Source organism: Macrobrachium rosenbergii, chromosome 42, assembly GCF_040412425.1.
Source record: "Macrobrachium rosenbergii isolate ZJJX-2024 chromosome 42, ASM4041242v1, whole genome shotgun sequence".
Classification (NCBI taxonomy): Eukaryota; Metazoa; Arthropoda; class Malacostraca; order Decapoda; family Palaemonidae; genus Macrobrachium; species Macrobrachium rosenbergii.
Window position 1 is genome coordinate 33,445,380 of NC_089782.1, and position 20,895 is coordinate 33,466,274.

General features: G+C 38.2%; 1 protein-coding gene across 1 annotated transcript in view; it reads left to right on the forward strand.

Moving 5' to 3' along the window:
* Positions 1-19,001, forward strand: part of LOC136828199 (cuticlin-4-like) — a 94,370-nt gene extending 75,369 nt beyond the window's left edge. The window contains exons 2-7 of the mRNA XM_067086043.1: positions 8,623-8,694; positions 11,251-11,388; positions 12,710-12,889; positions 15,440-15,554; positions 16,827-16,949; positions 17,243-19,001. Coding sequence (XP_066942144.1) covers positions 8,653-8,694; positions 11,251-11,388; positions 12,710-12,889; positions 15,440-15,554; positions 16,827-16,949; positions 17,243-18,186 — 1,542 coding nt within the window. The 5' untranslated portion in view covers positions 8,623-8,652 and the 3' untranslated portion in view covers positions 18,187-19,001. The remainder of the gene's footprint in view (positions 1-8,622; positions 8,695-11,250; positions 11,389-12,709; positions 12,890-15,439; positions 15,555-16,826; positions 16,950-17,242) is intronic.
* Positions 19,002-20,895: the final 1,894 nt, after the last annotated feature.

Here is a 20,895-nt window from a genome sequence, read left to right on the forward strand (position 1 = left end):
ACCATCTGATCAGTCTAGACAGCTCAAGAACCCATTCAAAAGAGGTGTGTGTATTACACTGAACAGCAAACCAGTTTGAAAGTCCAGTGTTTTAAAATTATTGCCAATTAGTGGATATATTATTGCTTTCAATTGCTTTTAATTTCAACCCATACCAGGTCTACTGGTTCCAAACTTTCCAGCTTGAACGTCCAACGTACAACGTACGAGAAGTAGGCCTTACAAAAAAATAAGAGAAAGTTGAATTTTGACCAGAATTCCCTCTCTCCCCCCGAACCTTCCGAGGTTTTAAGTTACTATGGCGTGCTAAGTGTTCTTCGATAGGACTTAGGCATAATTGGAAGAGTTCCTTCACAGGACTTATGCATTATTTATTGCAATACTTTGGCATAAGAGTTTCTTGACAAGGCTTAGGCATGATAAAAATTCCTTGACAGAGCCGAGACATTATTGTAAGAGCTCCTAGATAGGATTCAGGCATGATCATATGCTTTCCTTCACGGGACTTAAGCAGGATTACAAGGGTTCCTTGACAGGAACAAAGCATGGTTGCAAGAGTTCCTTCGGCAAGACTAAGGTGCCTTATGAAAATTGTAACTGTCTAATCCTGTATTTAGTAATAGTGCTACTTCAGCAATTGTTAACTGTTGATATCTACTAAGCGTTCGATAGTTGGTAAGATACAGTTTACCATAGTTCTTGGCTAAAAACTCTGGTATTGCCACTGGCTGGCCTTCAGTTGTCAGTTATAGCACAGCCTTTGACATTGCTTTGCAGTAGACTACAATTCTTATTCCCTTTCATTCACTTTGAAGGGCAAGTCCATAAAATACACAGATCTAAGGTCTAGGTAATGCCATCAGTTTTAAAAGTTTCTAAAAGTATTAAAAGCCAGCCATGCTACGCTGTCCTGTAACAAAATGCCTCTTTGTATTTTTGGCCAAGAATGAGTATTAACTAGATCTTTTAACCCCCGGAGGGGTGGGGGATACCTGTGCAGCTTGTACCACCTTCCAGTATCCACTTGTCTAAGCCTTTAAGCAACAGGTAAATTGAAAATTTCAAAAATTCCATCAGTAAACCAACAAAGTACATTTTCAGGTATACTTCCCTTCAGTACACTCATGCACACCAAGAAAACTTGACAAAATCAAAAGTTTTTTATTTTTTATTAAAATTACATTAGTTTTAAGGAAATATACTTAACCAATTCTTCGCACCTTTTGAGCCTTTAAAACACTTCCAACGTGTTTTAATTCGTGTATTTGGTCTCACTGAGTCGGTTGGAACATGTCCATCACTCTCCAAAAACGTTAGCCACTGCAGCCCAACCTAAAACCTGCAAAAGAATAGAAAAGCATTAGGGAAAATTTTAACTATAACCTTACATAGACCCAGCTACATTTTGCATAGGCAAAAGCAAATATTCACTCTTGCAATTAAGGAGTTTCTCAGAGTGGAATTTTCATATTCCTGTGGCAGACTTAAAACTGCAGGATATTTCAAGTTTGAACATCACTTATGGGAAATTAACAAAACTACAAATGGCTTTAAAATCCTTAATGCTTAAAGATTTTAAAGTCTGATTAGGTCAACAGTTACACCAGAATTCAAAGAACCCCAATCTTACCAGTTTGAAGATTAACTGAAGGCTGTGACCTATTCACGATGGTCTACTTGTTAAGCCAATCTTTGGAAACCAGTCTAGTAGTCCGGGTCCAGAATTCCAAGGACCCCATTCTTACCAGCTTCAAAACTGGCCTAATAATGTCTTGAACCATCCACCTAGGTCTGCTTGTCAAGACATTTCCGACACCAGTCTTACAGCAGGATGCACAAATCGGGTCTAGCAGGTTATCACAACAGTTCACCCTAAAAGGAATATAGCAGTAAACGATTAGACAAACGAAAAAAATTTATAAATGGCGTTCTTGTGGCAACACTCAATTTTTCAACAGGTTGAAGCAAGTGTTCAAAATGGAAGATAGGTCAATTATTTGATTTAGTTATTTGAACTGAAGCTTACTGAAATGCTTAAGCCACTGAACATAAGCTACATCAGTAGGATTTAATATTTGAACTGAAGGTTCCTGAACATCTTAAATCAAGTCTTGCTGAAAATCTCAAAAGCTTTAAATTAGACCATTATTCAGCCCTAGAAGCCTGCAGTACTTATAGCCTTACCTACCATCTAGCCCAAACTCATATTTAAAGTTATAACATTGACTGGTATTTTATTTTAAAACCATTATGTAACAATGACATTTTACTTTTAAAACCATTGTTGCAATCTGGACTTAAAAAAATGTCTGTTCTAGGCATAGAGGGCCCTATTTTACAATTTGGGGAACCATATTTGTTTTTGTTGCGGGGGCGGGGTCACAAAACTGACAAAACATGGAAATTAAGCCTTTCAATACTTCTCACCCTGATTTGATTAAGTTGATCACTGATTTGATTAAGCTGATTAAGTACAAGTCAACAAACTAATGTTACGCACTAGACCTAGGGTAAGCCCTGGTGTTGCTGGTTATGTTAGGTTAGGTGTGGTTGACTAGGTCAATTGCTAACGAAATGAACAGAAACTTTCAAAACTCACATTAAAACAGTAATTCCAGTGCAATGGCAGCTCAAAGTAAAATTTTCCCCAATTGCATAATATTTAGTTTAATCTTATGAAAGAGTTTTAATCAAATATTTACTTAAAAGCCAAGTTCCTATTACTGAACTACTGAACTACTTAAGCTTTAATTATATAACTATAGACTAATTATCTGGCTTAAAGTACTGCATTAGTCGTAGTTCTTAGTTAAGCATTAACTAAATACTTATTTGAACTTAAATGTAACATTAATACTTACAACTCTCCACCTGCAAAGGAATGTTTTGATTAATAGTTAGCTAACCCCCTTTTTATGAATGTATGGTAAACCGAGGTTTACCATACATCAAAAAGGGGGCACCCCTCCACCCCAAACAGGGGCTCCGCCCCTGAAGGGGTGGAAAGGGTTAAAAGTTTATTTGAAGTTTTACAAGAAAAATTAAATCCTGCTCGACGCTCGTGCAAAATAATAAGTTAAAGAGATAGCTAGTAAACAATATAACACTATTCTACTCTCGTGGAATGTAATAAGATTAATACAAAAATACTTAAATATAAAGAGAAAATACAAATTGCAGTAATATAAAAATCCATGAAGTCTGTTCTACTTAGTATTGGCTTAACCCGATAAGTCTTGCCATCTTAAAATGCTTTACAATTTCCTGCTATACACCGACATTACTCAATCGGAATACAATTCACATTTCTGTAACGGACAAATGCACTTCAAAACAGCCTAAAATACCACGAGCCACAGACTAATATAAAAATGAAAATTTAAAGTTTAATTATATCCAGACTATTCCAAGAGTTACATCAAAATGGTAATTTTAGAATTAACGCTTCAGCAAAAGCTGAAATTAGCTTAAAGAACATTAAGTTTAACAATATCAGTCTGCTAGTCCAGAATATATGCAGCGTTGGCACAAGTTTACTTAAAAAGTGAAGGAGAGATCCAAATATTAAAAGTGAAATACACTCTGCTATTAAACCTTACGGCGATACCTCCCGCCCCCAAGCTCAATCATGCTTTAAAATGAAACTAGTACCAACGTTAGCGAACCACCTAGCTACTAGGCCTACGTCGATCCTCCCCCAACACTCCCCTCTGCTTTAGAGCAAAACTAGTACCAATAAACCGAAATAAAACTAATATACCTAGCTACTAGGCCTACGTCGGAGTCTCCCCCCACCACAACTTAAACAAAACTATAAAAGTGAAATACACTTAGCTAAAGCCTACATCGATGCTTCCATATGCTTTATAACAGTGCCAATAAAAGCGAAATACACCTAGTTGCTAGCCTTAAGTCTATGTATCCTCAGGCTTTAGACCAAAACTAACACTAACAAAAGTGAAGTACACCGAGCTACCAGGCTTACATCGATGGCAACACCCACTCCTCTCCCCACAATGCTTAGATCAAAACTTGCACAAATGAAAAAAGAAAGACTCAAAGCCGAGCTCCCTACATAAAGACTAAACGCTTTAGACACCAAAAAACAACGACACCAAAAAACAACGACAGCAAGTATACTCAAGTAACTCTCTCCAGCACCGTCTCGCTCCAAGCCCCGAGCACCTCACCGTATCGTAGGCCTAACTGCAGCCACTTCTCCAAGAACACACTTTAAGCACAGATACCAAAACGATATTTAACCACCTTGATACCGCCGGAAAATGAACGAACGATCATATCACAGTAGATGAAGAAGGCTCTGAAACACACACACACACACGCACACACAAACACACACTTACACCATCCAAGGACGCTTTTGGCAGGAGAAGCGACTCGCAGCTCTAAAGTATTTTGGAGTCCGTTGCTTTTCTGTACTTTCTCCTTTTCGTTTTGCCTTTTCCTTTTCCTATCTTTAATTTCTTCTTTTCATTTCTTTAATTTCTCCTCTTCATCTTTTGTCGAATAGAATTCCTGTGAAATATTTCATAGCCGAAGAGCTGAGATTCAAAATAACGCAGTTTTATACAGCTTATCACTACAGTGAAATGATTGACATTATAATTCTTTGCCTTTCTTCGACATCTGCTGTTTTTACGCTTGTCGAGAAAGTCGAATAAGGGATGTGGATAGCTGGGTGGGGGGTTTGGGGGGCTGATTTTGAAACCCCGAAACTGAGGGGGTCACAACTGAAATGCCCTGTTCACATAAGCAAGAGAATATTTACGTTTAATGAATCATCAAAGAAGCGATTGTGTGTATATACCTATTATATACATACATACACACATACATATATATTATATATGCATAAAACATACAGTATGATATACACATGCATATGCATAAACAACCACATTAATTGTAACTTCAACATATCCCGTCAATCATGTAATGCTTTCTGTACAGCTCTGAAAAATGGTTAAAAAGTAGTTCAACTTGAAGGCCAACTGTTTTATCAAATACACAACCTATATTTATGAATATGTGCTGGAGCAATGCCTAATGAATGTGTACAGTTTATTACAACCGGTGGACAATGTAATGATTTTTCTGCCTTGTACAGTAGGTTAGGCCAGTCAAAAACTAAATAATTTACGCCCAATAATATTGACAAGAATGAGATACTTCTGTATTCAAAACCTCCCAGTTTTGTAGTTCTGCCTTGTCACTTGTCAGAACTGATTCACTATGTGATTTCCAGACTTCATTTATTAGATGGTCCAGTGGGCCCCTTTGATAAACCTAGTTTATCAATCTGTCTTTTCGACTCAAGCCTGTAAATCCAGTTCACATTTCATCAGTTTGTCTTTTCTGTAGGTCCAGTTCATATTTTATCACTCCGTCTTTTCTGTAGATCCAGCTCATCATTTGCGCTGCCAGAATGATGCCAATCTATCACTGATCTGACAGACTGACCCTGTTATTGCTACTGCCGTTTTCCACTTTCCCCAGAAGAGCTGTCTTGACCATTATTGTTCTTCTCGAATTTCGAAAGTTAGGTGGAGAAAGTGCTTGTCATTTACTTGGGATTCTTCTCGGAAAGAGTTTTCCTATTCAAGTGATTAGTTCAGATTCGGCTTTTGTTGCATTACCGAAGATGAGGCAGCGTAATGCACTGACCATTATTGGTGAATTTCTGTTGAATCACGTCAGGCCAGGAGAACCTTGTTTGCACTAAATTATTATTATTATTATTATTATTATTATTATTATTATTATTATTATTATTATTATTATTAGTGGTGGTGGTGGTAGTAGTATTAGTAGTAGTAGTATCAGTAGTAGTAATAGTATCAGAACTGCAATACTAGAAGGGAAAAAAACATTGAAAGCAACCCAGTATAGGACAGTACACATGTAAACAAACTTACCAATTTTGCCTGTTGTGACCACTTTCGCTCCTGCTTCTGCTGATTCCTGCTACTCCTGCTCCTGCTACTGCTACTCCTGCTACTCCTGCTCCTGCTACGTTTCCTGCTGTTATCAGCAAGATGAAAGTGAAACAGGCACAAGCTTTCATTGTACGACAAGGTGTGAAATTGTGTATTTTATCATGCAAATTTACATGAAGATTTACACCAACAAACAGCTACAAACAACTGTTTGTTACACTAGGCATACACACTACTCTCATTTTAATGAAGTCAATTTGTATTTGATAATTAAGAAGTTACTTCATATATATATATATATATATATATATATATATATATATATATATATATACATATATATATATATATATAAATGGCCACAAAGAAAAATAGAGAGAAAACATTAGGAAAGCGACTTTCAGTCGAGAAGAAAATAAAAATGATAGCAAAGAAAATAAAGAATAGAGTAACGAGTTTTGATTCTGCTAAAGAATGTACATATTCTTTTTTTTTTCATTTTATTTAAAAGAATGATTTTTTCACTGTCATTCTTCGTCATCATTAGTCTTTGGGGAAGCTTTCACAATCGGAGAAGACTTTAAGAAAACGGTACTTGAGTTTATACATATACATATATACACATATACATATGTATATATGTGTGTGTGTGTGTATACAATTGTTATTAACCAGAGTCAGGAAGATGCCTCAGGTAAAAGAGAGAGAGAGAGAGAGAGAGAGAGAGAGAGAGAGAGAGAGAGAGAGAGAGAGAGAGAGAGAGAAAGTAATGGAAAGAGAGGGGGAGGAGAGGTAATGGAAAATGGAGAGAGAGAGAGGAGAATGGAAAATGAGAGAGCAGAGAAATTGCAGTAATTACAAGTCTCATTCTTGCTTAATCAGTTTTCCCTCAGTTCATTACCAAGCGTAGTAGTTTTCTCTCTTTTTAATATTTCTTTTAATTAAAGAAAAAAAAAATTTAAGATTTTTCCAATTCACCTGAATTGAGACAGAAATTGTTACAATTTTAAAGCCCCCAAATACTGACGGCCAGAGCTGACCTAGCCTTAATTGCACCTGAATATTTCCCTATTATTATTATTATTATTATTATTATTATTATTATTATTATTATTATTATTATTATTATTATTATTATTATTATTATAAACGTGCAAACATTCATATGAAAGGAATTGGAAAGCCATTAACCTACTGAGCAATATATATATATATATATATATATATATATATATATATATATATATATATATATATATATATATATATATATACACATATATATACATATACAGATATACATAAACAAATAAACATACAATCTCTTAAATGCTAATAACTTCCTTTCCTAATCAAGGCCCAACTCCGACAATTAAAAGCAATTGATCACTAAGCTTGTAATGTTTACCTTGCTCAGCAATTAGGCAAAGTTAAAACAACTCTGCAGACTTTAACTCTGTCATTTGAGAAGTAAAATATGACCCGGGAATTGAGCCGAGGTCGTGACCTCTCCACGTGCTTCCAGAGAGAGAGAGAGAGAGAGAGAGAGAGAGAGAGAGAGAGAGAGAGAGAGAGAGAGAGAGAGAGAGAGAGAGAGAGAGAAGGGAGATTAGGAAAGGTTTAGCTATCATTAGATTAAGTTTGTTTTATATACATGTATATATATGTATGTGTGTATTTGTGTAAACAGCATTATGCCTGCTATCGCTCTAAGATTGCAAGCAAAACCCTTATCCAATTCAGCAATCCTTTAAAGAAATACACAGAAATAGAAACAGAGAAGAGAGAGAGAGAGAGAGAGAGAGAGAGAGAGAGAGATAAAAATAGCAAAACGAGACGGAGTCATCAAAAGCTAAACCAATAAATCATCGCCGATGGAACTCGGTGGCGAATCAGAGGCTCCTGGGGCAAGTCTTGCTGACCTGTGCACCTAGATCGTCGTGCCAAGTTGTCACGAGAAGTACCGTTGCTGTTATATAGCAGCAATGGTTGCTGTAGCCGTAGCAACGGTGTGTACGTGTGTGGCTTTGCATTTATTCCCTTTGCTAATCCATTGGTCCTAAATAGCTTACTTTCCTCAAAAGTGTGAAAGAGAAGTGATTAAAAGCTTAACAATCAATGAACATGTCTAGATGGGGATTGCATAGGCCTAGGCTGAGGGTGTACGTATTTAGTGTGTACATGTGTATGGCCTTGTACCTATTCCCTTTGTTAATCCAATGGTCCTCACATACTTACTTTTTCTCAAAAGTGTGAAAGAGAAGTGATTAAAAGCTTAACAGTCAATGAGCATGTCTTTGATGGGGATTGCATAGGCCTAGGCTGGGAGTGTACGTGTGTGTGGCTTTATGTCTATTCCCTATGTTAATTTACTGGTCCTCATACACCTTACTTCTCTCCAATTATTGAATGAAAAATTATTAAAAGCTTAACAATCAATGAGTATGTCTAGATGGGGATTGCATAGGCCTATGCTGAGAATGCACGTTAATGTACATGCGTATGGCTTTATGTCTATTCCCTATGTTAATTTACTTTTCTCAAAATAGTAAAAAGAGAAGTGATTAAAAGCCTAACAATCAATGAGTATGTCTAGATGAGCTTTGCTTAGGCCTAGGCTGAGAGATCCAAGACCTAACCGATTCTCTTTTATTTTTTTCCCCAGGCTGGTGGAGTTTGGTTGAGTGCCGTCGTCATGATGACTTGGTGGAAGGCCGCCGTTTTAACATTATTATGGGTAAGCTTTACAATCTTTGTTTGATAAATATGCTTTATTTTCCACGTTCCTTGCTTTGCAAATACCCTGTTTCTCCCGAGAGCGCCGCGAAGTTTATACGGTCCTTCTCCAAGCTGTTATCTGGCCTAAATCAGATGCGCCTCAAGTTTGGAGAGAGAGAGAGAGAGAGAGAGAGAGAGAGAGAGAGAGAGAGAGAGAGAGAGCAAATGACAGGTGTCGAGGCCTTCGGGCTATTTAACACAGGGCCGAATCTGGGATCTCTAATTGACAGCTTAGTTACACATAACGTGGTATCACCACGGTAGGTTTGGCTCGAGATTCCTTCAGTAACTTGCAATGACAGGGTTTTTGTAATGCTTGAATGGGTGAAGAGAGAGAGAGAGAGAGAGAGAGAGAGAGAGAGAGAGAGAGAGAGAGAGAACAACTCTCCGATACAGGACACTTGTTCGTTCCTTTTCTGATGAAAAAATATTTTTAAGAAACGAGGAATCTCTCTCTCTCTCTCTCTCTCTCTCTCTCTTCTTCTTCTTCTTCTTCTTCTTCTTCTTCTTCTTCTTCTTCTTCTTCTTCTTCTTGAAAAGAAGCAATCTGGAAATGATTTATCATCAGAAGAAGACTTACATTGTTCCAGTATGGGTAACGTAAGCATTCATGAAAGAATTCTACTTTCTTATATATATATTTTTTTAAATATTTCTTTTAAATCTATGACCTTTTTTGTCAATGACACAATAAAACCGGGAATGGAAATCTTCGTGTCAATGGAACGTGCCTTCTGAATTTGATTAAATGGCCGTTGATAGAAAGCGACCTCGTACATTCAACCAGCTGTTCGAACAGTTAACAGGAATAGAACGAAATACAAATATTCCTCCTGAACGCGCACTATATCTACATCAGTCATCTGGTCAACTAATGGAATGAACAAGTAGACTTATTAAGATGGCTCGTGGGCGAACATTAACTAGGTCTAGGGCTCGAATAGTTAACGCGAGTAGCATTAGGAGAAAAAAGTTACTTCTTGAACGAAGCCGAATTATATCCTCAAGATACCTTATGAACGAACACCAGCTATGTCTAGGGCTCATACAGTTAACATGAGTAGCAGTCGTAAAAAAGACGTTACTTCTTGAACGAAGCCAAATTATATCCTTAAGATGCCTTATGAACGAACTCCAGCTAGGTCTAGGGCTCGAACCGTTACATGAGTAGCATTAGAAGAAAAAAGTGACTTCTTGAACGAAGCCAAGCTATATCCTTAAGAAAGAGAATGACAAACATAAAATAAATCATAGCCACGTTCAGTGTCCAAGCAGTTGACACGATGATCATGTTGAAACACACAAGATCCTACTGAACGAGCCGAGGTACAACCGCTGTCCCAGGGCTTCAGATGTAAAAATCGCGCCAAAAACAGCACGAGGAATGTTTCGCAACAGCAAAAACAAAATGCCTCTTGAACGAACCCTCTTTTCCGTATGCCTGTAGCAAAAGAGCAGAAATCTTTATATCACAGGGAGGTCAAAAGTACAACCACAATAGTGATGATGATCGAAAAACAACAAGAAGAACGTTTCGCAATAGCCAGAATACCTCTTGAACGAGCCCGCTGTCTCCCATGTATCAAAAGATCAGAATCTTTCTATCACTGGTAGGCCTAATCTTTCGTTTCGCAATAGCCAAAAATACCTCTCTCTCTCTCTCTCTCTCTCTCTCTCTCTCTCTCTCTCTCTCTCTCTATCATACGCCAGCACCAAAAGAGCAGCACAAATCTTTGCATGAAAGATGGCTCTAGGTCACAATTACAATAGCGACGACGCTGAAGCCAGCAGTCATCCCACAGCCACGCGCGACCTGAATATGACAGTGGACTATAAAAAGGTGATCTTGGAGAACAATCAGCCGGAGATGAGACTGTTAACAGACATACACAGACATACATAGTGAGAGACTGATGCACAGGTGGTCGCCGCTCCGTCCATTTGGGTCAGTGTTTGTTCGAAATAGCAAACCGAAGCCAAGGCCTTTTGTTCCGGGCGCGGTTACGGACGAAGGGAGTACTAGGTGCTGGCCGAGTTGTAATGGTCTATTAATGAATGGATATCGAAGGATTTATATATATATATATATATATATATATATATATATATATATATATATATATATATATATATATATATATATATACATATACAGGAAGACTATTAAGATCAATTATGTGTATTTGTCAGACCATTTTTTCACCCTTGAATAACCAGGTTAATTGTACAAGATGCGTACCACTAAATACTTGGACTCTCTCTCTCTCTCTCTCTCTCTCTCTCTCTCTCTATATATATATATATATATATATATATATATATATATATATATATATATATATATATATATATATATATATATATATATACATATATATATATATATATATATATATATATATATATATATATATATATATATATATATATATATATATATATATATCCAAAAATATTGTTTGCATAATTTTTCCCTTCATGAAATCCTCTAATACCCGGATGCTTTCACCCACAGGTGGGCACGTGGGCACAGAATTACCAGGGAGAGTTTGCCCTGGAACGCCCCGAGAGCCAAGTGTCCATCAGCCAATTAGAGGTCATGTGCGGTAAGGATCACCTGACTGTCCAGCTGGCCTTCACTGCTCCGTTCCAGGTGAGAGGATCCTGCTGGTAGATCCGGATGGATCCTGGTAGATCCAGATGGATCGTGGTAGGTCCGGATGGACCCTGGTAGATCCGGATGGATCCTGGTAGATCCGGATGGATCCTGGATAGATCCGGATGGATCCTGGATAGATCCGGATGGATCCTGGTAGATCCGGATGAATCCTGTATAGATCCAGATGGATCCGGATGGATTTTTATAATATTTAAGTGTTATGACATAAAACACACGTATACACATACGTGCATATATATATATATATATATATATATATATATATATATATATATATATATATATATATATATATATATGTATGTATATATATACATGTATATTTATATAATACCTAACTTTAATCATGAGAGTTTGGTTTGAATGCTCCTCGCTTGAGGCATTGTTCATTAAACTCATTGGTCGTACAAAGTAAATCAATAATCTAATTGCGTGAAGAATCAGTGATATTTCATCTCGTCTTTTCAATAATTTTGAATTCATTTTCTAGTGCTATAAGATCAAAAGCTTCCATTGAAAAATTCCATTATTTTTCCTTCATAACTGATCTCTTAGTATTTTCAAATTCTGTAAGTTAAATAAACAAAGTTGCTATGCTGTGATAAATGAAAATCTGAAATTTGGCATTTTTCAGAATTCTCATCAAGTACCTGAGATCTGCAATATAACATTAGTTATGAATTATTAAAGATTCTAATCAGGGTACACATGAAAACTAAAATTTCGCAGCATCTTATGACACTTCAATGCAGAATATTACAAGCAGTAGGCCATATCATGATGTCTACAGCTTGTAAAAATCCGTATTAAAATGGCACCAGATGCTACGATACTTTAGCTGTCATTTGTACTTAAATTCTTTATTTCATAGGTAATAAAATTACTGGAACCAAGTTCGTTTAGGTAACACCTTAAAGTATATTCACCAAAAAAAAATAAGTGCTTAGCTTGGCACCAAAGTGCCCAAAAGGTGCCAAAAAGTGCCAGAAATCATAACTAATGAAATTACATTGCCGAGCTCATTTTGATAACACCTCAAAGTACATTCACCAAAAAAATAAGTGCCTAGCTTGGCACCAAAGTGCCAAAAGGTGCCAGAAAGTGCCGGAAATCATAACTAATGAAATTACATTGCCAAGCTCGTTTAGGTAACACCTCAAAGTACATTCACCAAAAAATAAGTGCCTCTTGGCACCAGAGTGCTAAAAGGTGCCAGAAAGTGCCAGAACACTTTCACGCGCGACAATTCCCCAACGCAGTCGCTCCCCGACTGAAAACTAACCCAATCTTCCAGGGCCTGGTGTTCTCCAAGGGTCAGTACGGCCAGCCGAACTGCATGTACGTAGGGCCGAGGTCAGGGGGCACCACCTTCGAGTTCCAGATCTATTACGACGGCTGTGGCACCAAGCCTGACATGGGAGGGAAGTTTTACGAGAATACAATCATTATCCAGTACGACGCGGATCTGATTGAGGTAAGGGACAGGCAGGTGTTTGAGAGGTGGTGTGTCATTGGTTGGAGAGATTCGTGGAAAAGCCTTCTCTCTCTCTCTCTCTCTCTCTCTCTCTCTCTCTCTCTCTCTCTCTCTCTCTCTCTCTCTCTCTCTCTCTCTCTCTCTCTCTCTCAGGTTTGACATACATACATTACATTCAGTGTAATTTCAATTTGAAATGTCAAATTTCTCTTCCTCTATTTTACACAGAATATATTCAGCATATTTTCATCTCAGATGCTCAAATCTCTCTCTCTCTCTCTCTCTCTCTCTCTCTCTCTCTCTCTCTCTCTCTCTCTCTCTCTCTCTCTCTCTCTCAGGTTTGACATACATACATTACATTCAGTGTAATTTCAATTTGAAATGTCAAATTTCTCTTCCTCTATTTTACACAGAATGTATTCGGCATATTTTCATCTCAGATGCTCAAATCTCTCTCTCTCTCTCTCTCTCTCTCTCTCTCTCTCTCTCTCTCTCTCTCTCTCTCTCTCTCTCTCTCTATCTATCTATTTCTATCTCTTTTTATCTATCTTTCTAACCGTCAATCTCTCTCTCTTTATTCCTCTATTTCTCTCTCTATCTATCTCTATCTATTTTTATCAGTCTTTCTAACCGTCAATCTCTCTCTCTCTCTCTCTTTCTCTCTCTCTCTCTTTTCATCTATCTTTCAATCCACCAACATCTCTCTCTCTCTCTCTCTCTCTCTCTCTATTCACCTATCTTTCTATCCATCAATATCTCTCTCTCTCTCTCTCTCTCTCTCTCTCTCTCTCTCTCTCTCTCTCTCTCTCTCTCTCACGTGCACAGATAAAGCCGGCCAGGCCAGCCTTAGCCAAGCGTGTCATAAAGCAACCGTTTCCCGCAAGAACCGATTATTCAAGAAAAGCAAACAGCGTTTTTCAGTCAGTGACTTCAAGTGCGATATCGCGAAGTGGTTTTTGTATGGACCTACAACGCCTTGTGCTTGTTCCGCTGCTTTCATTCCGTCTGAATTTGCTTTCGTGACCGTTACAGGAACCATTCTTTGAATCTCTTAACGAACAAGTAAAAAAAAATGCGCCGATGTTTCTTCGGCGCAATCGAGTTTTCTGTAAGGCGTATAATCGAGGCCGCCGAAAATAGATCTATGTTTCGGTGGTCTCGGTATAATGTTGTATGAGCCGCGGCCCATGGAACTTTAACCACGGCCCGGTTGTGGGCTGGCCTATATCATCGTCAGATGCACGATTATAGCTAACTTTAACCTTAAATAAAATCAAAACTACTGTGGCTACAGGTCTGCAATTTGGTATGTTTGATGATTGGAGGGTGGGTGATCAACATACCAATTTGCAGCCCTCTAGCCTCAGTAGTTTTTAAGATCTGACAGGAAAAGTACGGACAGAAAAAAGTGCGGACGGACAGACAAATCCGGCACAATAGTTTTCTTTTCAGGAAACTAAAGACGAGATGAAAAGATAATTTCTCATGTGTTAATTCATGGTAAGTCGTCAAGGAGTTTTTTTTTTTTTTTGCAGTGTTTCTCTCGAAAATATTCAGAAATTAGTCGAATTCGCTGTTTTTTTTTCTATATAATTTATTTCTCTCTGTTCTCGGAACTAAGAACATTAATATTTCGGCAAATCACATTATGAACAGTATTCGTTTTTATCATTTTTGTGAAAGTTTTTTTTTTTGTTTACTCGTTCGCCTATCGCCATTCGATTTCTACCTCTCAGTTACAAAGCAATCAGACCGCGTAGTTTAGCTAAGGCAAAAAAAAAAAAAAATACAATAAAGAAATCTTCATGTTCCTTTCGTCCAGCCTTCAGCAAGAGTTCATTGAAATCCTTCTATATGACTATTTCATCTATCTTGTAGGCAAGCAAGCAGTTGTAACCTCCGTGCAAGCAACTTCACTGGCGAGTAAAAACGAATAACAATAAATTTAGTTGCATTTTTTCTATTTAGAATTTTTTTCATTTAGAAAACTAGCATGTTCTCTATTGTAGTTTTTTTTATTTAGAAAACTAGCATGCCCTCTATTGCAGTTTTTTCATTTAGAAAACTAGCATACTCTCTAATGTAGATTTTTTCATTTAGAAAACTAGTATGTTCTCTATTGTAGTTTTTTTTATTTAGAAAACTAGCATGTTCTCTATTGTAGTTTTTCCATTTAGAAAACTAGCATGTTCTCTATTGTAGTTTTTTTTTATTTAGAAAACTAGCATGGCCTCTATTGTAGTTTTTTTTATTTAAAAAACTAGCATGCTCTCTATTGTAGTTTTTTATTTAGAAAACTAGCTTGCTCTCTATTGTAGTTTTTTTCATTTAGAAAACTATGCTCTCTATTGTAGTTTTTTAATTAAAAAACTAGTGTGCTCTCTAATGTAGTTTTTTCCCATTTAGAAAACCAGCAAGCTCTCTATTGCAATTTTCCCCATTTAGAAAACCAGCATTTTCTCCATAGCTTCATTTATAGAGAGACTTATCCACAAAGTTTCGGCTCGTTTGGTGAAACTCACATTGAACGATTATTCCCTCCAACCTCAGGTGTGGGACGAAGCCAAGCGTCTCCGCTGCGAATGGTACAATGATTATGAGAAGACGGCCAGCAAGCCTCCCATGGTCATCGCCGACCTGGAAGTCGTTGAACTGAACTTCAGAGGTATGTTTACTCTCTTGGATTTTCCCTTCATCTGTTATTCATCTCTCGTTTTCCTGTGAAACACTGTTATGGTTAGAGTTCTCTCTGGGAGAGTTGAGAAAGATGGGTGCTAGTGGAGGTAGCCATTATGACATAAATGACTATATCCTAGTTTTAGAAAATGACAGCAGAGACCCCCTCCGAAGATTTCTTCCAGACAACAAACCTCACTTTTAAGCAGCAAAATCTTGGTCCTATTTGTTCTAAACTTTGTCCTTGTCACGTGATATTCGTTGTGTATACGGTAGTATTCTGCCCTAAAATGGAAGGTTGCAGTGTCTGCAAAAATACAAAACTGAGGAAAATGGTAGATGCTCCCTTGCCTTACTACTGATTTTCCAGATACTGCAAATGGGACCCCCTAAATAAAGCACGGAAGAATCATTCTGAAACTGCAGCAACTTGTGTATTAGTGTTTCACGAGCCCAATAGATGGCATATCTCAGTTTCGAAAATTTTGCAGATACTGCAGTTTTCCATTTTAGGGCAGCGTTAGTGACCTTGTAGACGCCTCCAGACACTATGATATTCTATTAAATGTATGAAAAATTGATTTCTAAAATGAGCTCCTAATTCAAGGCAACAAGGAACCAATACTTCTTCAATACGATTTACGTGTCCTGACCTAACCAGACCTTACTTCCTTAACCTCACTTAGGGCACCATGCCCTGACCAAACCCCTCTCCCTCTGGAGCCCATCGCCCCAAAAGTAACACTTAACATCGGAAAAATGGACTAAGCTTCCGTCCGGAGGTAGTGTTTGAGCCTGATCCCGCCGTTCTGCAAACTACCCGAGTTCTCCCTTAACTGTAGTAGTTCAGATATAAGCAGTTGTTTCCAGATTGGGTGTAATTGGGCGCAGACGCCAATAATAAATTTCCGATTTGATCATAAGATAACCATGACATTAAATGTACTTGAGAGAAATAACTGTCTCGGATTTCTTGTCAATAAAGTTTTGCTTCCAATGAGACCAAAAGCGAATTTAGAAGGGTTTTAGAGCTTAAATTATAATCAATTCATAATCCCTTGTAACGCAAGACCTGTGAATGGGTTGACATACCTTAGCTTTGACAAGAGGGGGTAATTCTAGATCTAAAAAACTTTGGACCAAGTACTTGAATTATAATCAATTCATAATCTCTTGTAAGGTGAGAACAGTGAATGGGATGGTATACCCTAAATTAACAATAAGGGAAATTCTAGTTCTAATATTTCTGTGCTTCCAACAGGTGACAACGTAGACTGCTGGATGGAGATCCAAGATGGAAAGGGACCTTGGGCCTCACCAGTTACTGGCATTGTACCCCTCGGTTCCACCCTGACTATGGTCGTGGCCATTAATGATCAGGCTGGTAAGAGAACTTAATTTGCTTATCTGTATAACAAATTGATGTCAGTGCACAAGATTGGGCTGATATATTTCATGAAAGATTGTTATTGTTTTTAATATCAAATACTTTATGCAGACCACTAGGCTAAGATTCTAGTTTCCATAAGGCTAACATTGTTATTACAATGGTAAATTCTGTAGGATCAATTTTTCAATATAGAGCACTTAATGCAACTGAATTGGATGAATACGTATTATGCTTTTCATATTATATATAAATCTCCACCCCTTTCTAATTTGGTTTACCTTTTACAGGTGAATTCGACATGAGAGTGAAATCTTGTGAGGCCTCAGACGGTTCAAATCATCCGATTTACCTGAGTGATGAGCACGGCTGTGTCCTCCGACCAAAAATGATTTCAAAGTTCATGAAACTCAGGAACAACGACGGACGCGCTACAGTGCTGACGTATGCACATTTCCACGCCTTCAAGTTCCCGGATTCCATGTCTGTTCACATCCGCTGCAAAGTCGAAATCTGCCGTTTTGGTTGCCCCGATCACTGTCAGAAACCAACCGCTGGCAACCCCATTGGGGATTACAGTCAGCCACCTCAGTCACTCAGTGACAATTATGGAGCTCCCTCTGACTCGGCACCACAGTATCTTGAAGCTCCTAGTAACTTTGGCCAGAAAAATCTAGGACGTTCTCCGAATCCACTGGGTAACAGGTCACCTTTCCCAGAAAGTGGCCCAGTCATTATCCCTAACCAGCGCTCAGCGGAATTGTATCTGAATGGCTCTCCTCTTACAGGAGGGGAATCCATTGAGCTCCCCAAGTACGCCGAAGATTTCCCATGGGGTCCACGAAACCTACGCCGGCGGCGACGTCGTCAAGTGGTGTTAGACCGTCAGGCCAGGGAAGCTGACATTGGCGTCACCACCAACTACCAAGTTATATCCGAGGCTGATCTGGAGTTCACCCCAGCTAAGGACGACAGTGTCACCGTGTTTAAGGGTCACAGAGAAGATGTTGTGTACGGAGTGTGCCTCCCAGCGCCAGGATTTTCAGCTCTGTTCGTTCTGCTTGCCATGTGCACTGTGATCTCTGTTCTAGTTGCTGGATTCATGTGCCACCACCGGCAGTTACAGAAAGACTCTGCCGAGTCCCCAGCAGCTCCTCACCCTCACCAACATCCAGTGACTGTCTTCAGTATGGCACAGTTTATCCGCGGTCATCTCCCTGGGCACACTCAGTGACACTGAATCAAGCAGGTTTTAGCTTTTTGTACAGTATAAACTTGAGTCCATGTTCAAAGGCTTCCACGCCAAATCAAAGCAGTATCATTGTTCTTGTAAATGCCAATTGTTAGACATCTGACATGCTGAGGGAAGAGCGATACTAGTGACAGGTTTGTTGTAGCTATAAGATAGAAGCTTATTTTAAGTATATCAGAGGAAATCAAATTTACAAGCTCAAATGCCAAATTTCTTTCATGACGTAATTCTGATAGACAGCCACACTAATCATTAGCGTAAACATCATTCTTTTCCTGTTTGGCGTATGAAGTGCTTTATTATCATGGTCTATCACCTGTTATGTTGCACTGTAACAGTCACTAAGATATAAGATTAAATGTCCTTCTAACGCCATTGCTTATAGTTAAAGGGTCTCACGCAGCCTGAGTCCCTCTGTTGGTATCACGGAGGTGTACAAGAGACGAAGCTTTGGGAAGTCCTTATTGGGATGTTGCCTTCTCTTTGAGACTCTTTACCTATTAGGCAGTATTTCACATTCCGTTGTAGTCTGGATATACTTTATAGAAACACGCTTCACTCTTGTAAATAACACTCCCAGCTAAGCAGTTCCGTAATCATCTCTAGTGGACTTGATGTATGCAAAAGCTCTTTCCACAAGTTGATTTTAGGGCATTTTTCGTCATAAATTAAGATTTGTTACGTATATACAAGTACTCATTCATCTTTTCTTCCCTTTATTGGTTCTCGTGAAATTCATGGGGAACACAACTCCAGGCTTTGTGTTTTAGATTGTTCATACATCAAAAAAAAAAAAAGCGAAAGTAGAATGTACATACATGCAATTCACTCGTCCATTCCACATCGTTAGCAGATGTGCTTAACATGCATATAATCTGACGGGTTATAGGAATGTTTCACTCTTGATCCATCTGTGGCTATGGGAGCTTTGCAGGCAGTGGGCTAAACCTCTTCCCATCTAACAGTAGTAGATAAGCCTGCAGGAAGTGGGCTAAACCTCTTTCCATCTGACAGTAGTAAACAAGCCTGCAGGCAGTGGGCTAAATGTCTTCCCATCTGACAGTAGTAGATAAACCTGCAGGCAGTGGGCTAAACCTCTTTCTGTCTGACAGGAGTAAATAAGCCTGCAGGCAGTGGGTTAAACCTCTTTCCATCTGACAGTTGTAAATAAGCCTGCAGGCAGTGGGCTAAACCTCTTCTCAACTGACAGTAATAGATAAACCTGCAGGCAGTGGGCTAAACCTCTTTCTGACTGGCAGTAGTAGATAACCCTGCAGGCAGTGGATTAAACCTCTTTCCATCTGACAGTAGTAATTAAGCCGGCAGGCAGTGGGCTAAACCTCTTTCCATCTCAGTAGCAATTAAGCCTGCAGGCAGTGGGCTAAGCCTCTTTCTGTCTGACAGTAGCAATTAAGCCTGCAGGCAGTGGGCTAAACCTCTTTCCATCTGACAGTAGTAATTAAGCCTGCAGGCAGTGGGTTAAACCTCTTTCCATCTGACAGTAGTAATTAAGCCTGCAGGCAGTGGGCTAAACCTCTTCCATTCTGACAGTAGTAAATAAGCCTCCTGCTAGATTAACCTTCAAGACTGTGTTGTATATTTCCTACATGTAAATTTTTGAGTCGTTGCCTTCACTGAACTAATTGCTCAGATTTAACATTTCCGTGAAAGTGTATCTGTTAAGGTGAACCTTATATTATAAGTGAATGAGTGTGATGCAGAGAGTCCATTGCACGGAGTGATTTTTACGAAAACCGAGAGAAAATTTGGAGCTCACGTGAACGTGAGGTTTGTTCGCACATTATTGCTCTCTTGCGGTTGACCTGAATGACCTTCGGCCATCCGTTCGTTGACCTTGTTTCTGCTCCCTAGGCATGGAAGTGCTTTAGAAGGGTCACGACCCTACTCTACATGAAATTTGAGGAGACTATTTAGTTGGCAAATAGTACTTTCGAACTTATCTTTGTTCTGCTTGCTCTCTCTCTCTCTCTCTCTCTCTCTCTCTCTCTCTATATGTATATATATATATATATATATATATATATATATATATATATATATATATATATATATATATATATATATATATATATATATACATATATAATGTATATACATATATATGTATATAGTAATCCTCCAGGATCTTATCAAAAATATTTTCACAGTACACAGAACAACTCTACATTTTTTGTGTCAATAATTTAGTAGTCTTCAGCTAAAAAGAAAACCATTCAAGAGTTTCTACAACAAAAGTTTTAAAATTAAAAAAGTTTTCTGAAACACCTTTACGAAAACATTTTTGGGAATCTTCATTTCAACTGACATAATTAGGAATGCGTTCTATGGCAGATTACTTAGGTTGCTGTCAATTATTTACAAGTTTATAAGTAAGTGTTGTTATAATTCATTCTAAATTATTTTTTGTAAGTGTAAAGTACTTTATGTTTTTGGCGTTTGAAGTTACTCCAGTTGTGCAAGGTCGTTCATTCTCCACGACTGATTTTATTCAACTCTAAATGAATTGTGGTGTTTCTGAGTATAGTGTGAGTACTACAATGAATTCATGAATGAATTTGCGTCCCACGAGACTCATCTGTTTTTTGGCAGAGCTCTTCTGGTCAACTGTAGTCTTCTCTCACTTCCACGTACAAAATTCCTGTTTTGTAATCTTGTTTTTACTGTAGATTC